Raw genomic sequence first — 6,000 nt, forward strand, 5'->3', positions numbered from 1 at the left:
TTTTTTTTTTTGCTTCTAATTTGTCGGTGACATTTCTTAATTATAATCTAAATTATTATAAAGCATTTATAAATATAAATTGTGTGGATGAGAGAGAGAGAGAGATGATGAGTGAATTATATGACACGCATGCAAGCATTTCTAAATTATTATAAAGCATTTATAAATATAAATTGTGTGGATGAGAGAGAGAGATGATGAGTGAATTATATGACACGCATGCAAGCATTACTGATAGCAAACGAGACCACAATACGTCAACATTATGCTTACAAATCAAGCTGCAAAAGTAAGAGAGTACTAGTACAGCTACTAGCTAGGATGGCAAGTACCCATCCTGATCATCATGATCAGACAATTACAACGTACGTCTGTCCATCGGAAAGAACTTAATTTATACTATACAGCTACGTACATTGGCTTACCTGAGAACAGAACACGAGCGTGACCTTAATTAAAAACAGTAGTACATAAAACAGTACAGCTTATTCTAGATCATGACAATCCTAGAATTTCAATATCTGATCATTCTGCAGTATGGTTAGTGGGTATGGGAAATTAGTGGTATTAATTGGTGCGAAGTCGGTGATTGCAGTACTACTGTTCTGATGATCTTCTATCTGCACAAATTAAATATTAAACAATCTCCATGTTAGTAATTAATTATTAGACAGGTGATCATCAAGCTTAATTAATATAATTAATAGCATATAAAAATAGTTCTATCTGCACAAATTGAAATGATTAATAGTTCGCGCCCTTGGCATCAATCTCCTTAATATATAATTACCTTATCTTGGAGATACTTATTTGCAGCTTTCAGCATTCCTTCCTGTAATAATATTGGTTTTCCATATGAATCTTTTAGTTAATTTATAATTAATGAAAAAGTATATATATATATATATATATATATACTAAGCCATAAATTAATAAAGTGATCATGAGTTGATCAAGAAGTACTACTTGGATCGAGCTAATTAATTATAAATTATATATATATATATATATAAATACCTTATTCCTCAAAAGTTGAATCTCTTGAAACATAATGTTCATCTGCGCGCAGTTAATTTATGAACATACGTATTAGTTATAAGTACTACAGCTTGTGAAAAATATAATGAATTAGCATGCAGTACTACTAGTCATGTAACATTAATACTCAACCAAATTAGGTGGTAGCTAAGACCGAACAATATCGACATGAGTACCTTTGTTGAACGTATGTTACAAATCCAAACCTCAAGGTGCTTTTCAAGCACATCTAACTCATCCAACGTCATTGTCCCACCACCAGTACCTCCAAACATATACCTGTAGTACGTGATCAGCATGCCATATTATATATATATATATATATATATATATATATATATATTATATGGTAACTTCTTAATTTCATACTGTGCAGTAGTACTAACTAAAGATTAAGGTAATTTCTACTGTATATATGTTTATACCTGAGACCTTTTTGGAGTATGTCGATCTCTTGTTTCAGCATGTTAATTTCCTCTTTTGCATCCTAAATCATTTCAAATATTTAATCTCAGGCCAGGATCATTAATAGTAGCTAGCTAGCTAGGAATAATAAACAAAAGATCAAATATATATGTAGTCAACTAATTACGCATACACATCATGATATGATCAACATCGATCGTATGTAGAAAAAACTAATTAATTCCACCTTTACCATGTCAATTAAAATAATTAATTAATTAACTACCTAGCTAGACAAGATCATGATCAATTGCTTGTACATGATGTACTGTTCCAAATAATAAAATTTAAGACTTATTATAATATATATATAGATAAAAAATAATACTTGCAGTTGTGCATGCTTAAGCATCACGCAATCATTTTTAAAAAAAATGAATAAATACAAAACTCACATGAAAAAAATTAATTTTTAACAGCGAACTCCACCTTTTTTCAAAGCAATTGCACAATACTTCTACACTTTACAACTGTATATAGCATTACTCATATATATATATATATATATATTTCAATACTTCCTCTATCGATTAAGTTTGAATAGACTCATGACCCTAATTCCTTTAATTTATTTTCTTTTCTTTTTTCCAAAGTCTATTGGATCGATCTATATTAATTACGCAAATGGAATATTTAGGTAGTTCGCTTTTTAGCTTCCGGCCTTAAACTCCTCTGTTAATTGGTGTATATATAAATAAATATATATATACACCAATTAATTATGACAAATCTGCAAAAATTAAGCTCGTACATATATATACTTATAAGTGCGTAAGAACAGGAAACACAAATAAGAAGAAGAGAATAAATAAATAAATCTCGTCATGCATGGAATTAAGAGATCATGCATGATTAATCCCCACATGAAGGGGTTAATATTCTATATAGTAATGATCTATTTGATCAGCATATATAATAATATATATATGGGACGAAAACATATTATAAATGGAGATGGCATTTCGAGATTTTAATATTCACGTAACTAATTAATAATTATTAACATCACTCATGGTATATATCATGTTTTACAGGAGAAATTGTAACGTAATATTGTACGCGGAAATACCCTACAACTACTCGATCGTGACGTGAGATCAGAAAATCACACAGCTTTATTCTTTCTTTAACATAGCTAGCTTTTTTACGACAATTTAGTATATACTCAACAACCCCGATCGATCGAGTAGTAGTGTAGCCATATATATAGAGACAGCCATCGTATGCAACTGTGCAGGTCATGCATGATGACGTACGTTTGGCTTCCAGTAAGGAAAATTATGACTGCAGTTACTGTACGTTATGATATTGGTGGTTGCATAAATTATTGTTAATTATTCCGTGGAGAAACGATTATATATATATATATAGGAGCAACTAGATTTAATTAGATGCTGTTCAGACTATATATTATAATTAAATATGATAATATTCGTTTGGTACCACAACACATGACACGCACACATGACACACACATAACACACATACATATATATATATATATAAGGATATACAACAGTACTTTTGAATTAAATTCAAGTAGAAAATTAAGTACTACGTGTGAGAGATGATCAGAACATACCAGGCCGGGTTGTGCTTCAATGGCTGGTTCAGGCTGAACCTCTCCTGTAGACTTCATGTACCTCTCAGTAATCCCTTGCATGGTTCTTGTATGATAAAAAGATCAAAGTTTCAACCACAAATTTAGCTTCTTCTTTTTTGTGATTACTAGCTATATATATATATATATATATATATAATATATATATATATATATATATATATATATATAGCAGTAGGTACGATGGAATTATAGATCAAGGGTTCTTCAAATTCTTATTCAAATTGATGCTCTCGAGTAAATAAAAATATATGAATCAATTAGTCTTATAATATAATTTATTTATTGAGCATTTAATGATATTTAAAAATTCATTAAGTACAACAACCAATAGAGTAAAGTTGATCAATTTGTGCGTCTTTCTATCGCTTATTTTTATATTAAATTCCAAGGAAAAAAATATCAAAATACATAATATTGATCCGTAACGAATCATGAGAAAAAAGGGGGAAAATTAAAACCTTAATGATATGATTATGAATGAAATCCAAAAAAACAAGATATAGAAATTAGATCGATCACAGACCCTTTGGTGGCCAGCTCATAGAGCTTTCCATGGGAGGAGAAAATGATAACTCCAATTTCAGCATCACACAGCACAGAAAGCTCCTTGGCCTTCTTAAGAAGTCCTGCTCGGCGCTTGCAGAAGGTAACCTGCCTGTGCACTGGATTCTCGATCCGCTTCAGCTGAACCTTTCCACGAGCCATTGATTTCTTGATCTTTTGAATATGGTAGCAGCTCCTCCTTTTTTTTCTGTCTTCTTTTCTGCAGACAACCTCCCACTAGTTTGAACTAGCTTCGAGGTTGTTGCTTCTCCTAATTCTCTCAAAACTTTTCCGACTATTGCCTCTAAGAATGAGGGGGTAATGCTAGGCTTATATATACCATGCATGCACCATGGATTCTCTTTTCCATGGTTCGACCCATCTCTTCATGGCGGAAAGAATAATAATTGGTCGGCAGCTATATACTTTTTTCAATATCACTTAGATTTGTTTAATCTCTCATGCATGTCACTCAGTACTCCTTTACATATCACAGCACTAACACACTTGACTCTTGACTCTTGAGGACTGTACTGATCATGATGATCTCCTGCTCCTCTCACACGCGCGCCCGCACACACACAACACGATCGCCTGCTGTCATGCACACGCAAATCGAATTAGTTTGAATTTTGATTAATGCGGCTTCTGTATTTGTTAGGGTTCAATTAACATTACAACAGATCAAGATTGAGTTTTTTGTAAAATAAAGTATCTCAAGGTCATCCTAATATCATTGTCCCAAAAGGTATTTTAAGACGTCTTAAAAATATCTTTTGAGACAAAAATTTGTCGGACCGTTCGAACACGTTCGAATGACCATTTTTTTTTTGGACAACTGAATTTCATCTCATGGATGTTCGAACGGTTAATGTTTTATTTTAACTAAAAATTTAAAACAAAATAGGCATAATTAAATAATATTTAAAAAAAATCCATTACAAATTGTTCAATACAAATTAATAAAAGTAGTCATAGGTCCGAACTAAATAAATAAAATAATAATAATACTAATAATTTCATCCGTACAGAATTTTATAATTAGTCCCAAAATTATGTATGCAAAACATGAAAATCAGTTGCTTGGAGACCTGAACTGTTGCATAAGTGTCTATATTTAGAGTTGCATCTCTCTCCTAAACTCTTCTTGTTGTTCTTCTTGCTGTTTGATGCGCATCTCAATGCCTACTTGTTTCACTAATTGATCATCTAACTCATGATGTTGTCTTGCAATCAATTTTTCGATTCTGGAATTCGCATTCTCTAAAGCTATAGAGGTACTTGTTGTTGAGGAAGAGTTATAAGGTTTTATACAATGATCCAAACTCCTTAAATATCTTGAACGTTGACCCAGAACGTGTGTAAAAAATTTAACATCACTTGTTGAGAAATTTTGTTTAAACTTTTTTTATGGATGTTCGAACGGTTATCGTATTAGGGACAAAGTTTTTCGTTCCAAAATATTCCGTTCGAACATGTTCAAATGGTAAACAACTCCCATCATTTTTTAGGAACGATATATGAAATTCTTCCCTACATCTCATTTTTTGAAACAATTTTCATTTCATTTCACACAAAAAACATCCCAATAAACTTGATCTTTAGCGGCGAAAACTATAAATGATGAATTAGACATATGACTATTTGCGATGCGAAAAGTTTTTCTAGGCTTTACCGATGATAAAATAAATTAAACAGCAATAGATTTAAAGTAAGGAAAATCCTTTAGCGTCGGAAGTATATTTTTGCGTCCATCACGCATTGACACAAGTAAGATCTCGCATCACAACATGTTCACTGTAAAATATGTTTTCCTTCGAAAAAGTTAATTGCGGTGACAAGTAAAGCAAGCAAAAAACTATTGCCAACGGGAAAATGTGTTCTTTGTGGCACATCATTTGCAACGCAAAAGCTCAACTAATTATTTGCGACATCACAATAATTTTTGCCGTCATATATTTATTGGACGCAAAAGGAAATTCTATACCAATTGGTCGTTAATTTACCGACGACGTTCTACCTCATTTGCAGTGATGGGAAACGCTGCAAATGACCATGACTTTAGTAACACATAACCATTTCGCCGTAAAAGACTTTTTGAGACAGATTATTATTGATCATCTACCTACGCTCTTGATTGGATGTGAGTACGTATTTGCAGCATAATTTTATTTTTTATGGACGAAAAAAAAAAAATGCCCATGCACACACAAATCAAATTAGTTTGAATTTTGATTAATGCGGCTTCTGTAATTGTTAGGGTTCATTTAAGAAGTACTTTCGATACGCTATAAAATTTAAAAGATAAGAAAATTGTTACAAATATTATT

The 6,000-nt window shown here is 31.7% G+C and overlaps 1 protein-coding gene across 1 annotated transcript; it reads right to left on the minus strand.

Annotated features, from left to right (window-relative positions):
• Nucleotides 1-207: 207 nt before the first annotated feature.
• Nucleotides 208-4,150, minus strand: LOC121249697 (agamous-like MADS-box protein AGL12). Its single transcript, XM_041148454.1, has 7 exons — nucleotides 3,651-4,150; nucleotides 3,086-3,170; nucleotides 1,464-1,525; nucleotides 1,215-1,317; nucleotides 1,018-1,059; nucleotides 791-832; nucleotides 208-620 (listed from the first exon to the last, which is right to left on the minus strand). Exons 1-7 carry the CDS (start codon nucleotides 3,830-3,832, stop codon nucleotides 507-509), a joined length of 630 nt encoding a protein of 209 aa, XP_041004388.1. The 5' UTR covers nucleotides 3,833-4,150; the 3' UTR covers nucleotides 208-506.
• Nucleotides 4,151-6,000: the final 1,850 nt, after the last annotated feature.

Source organism: Juglans microcarpa x Juglans regia, chromosome 2D, assembly GCF_004785595.1.
Source record: "Juglans microcarpa x Juglans regia isolate MS1-56 chromosome 2D, Jm3101_v1.0, whole genome shotgun sequence".
NCBI lineage: Eukaryota > Viridiplantae > Streptophyta > Magnoliopsida > Fagales > Juglandaceae > Juglans > Juglans microcarpa x Juglans regia.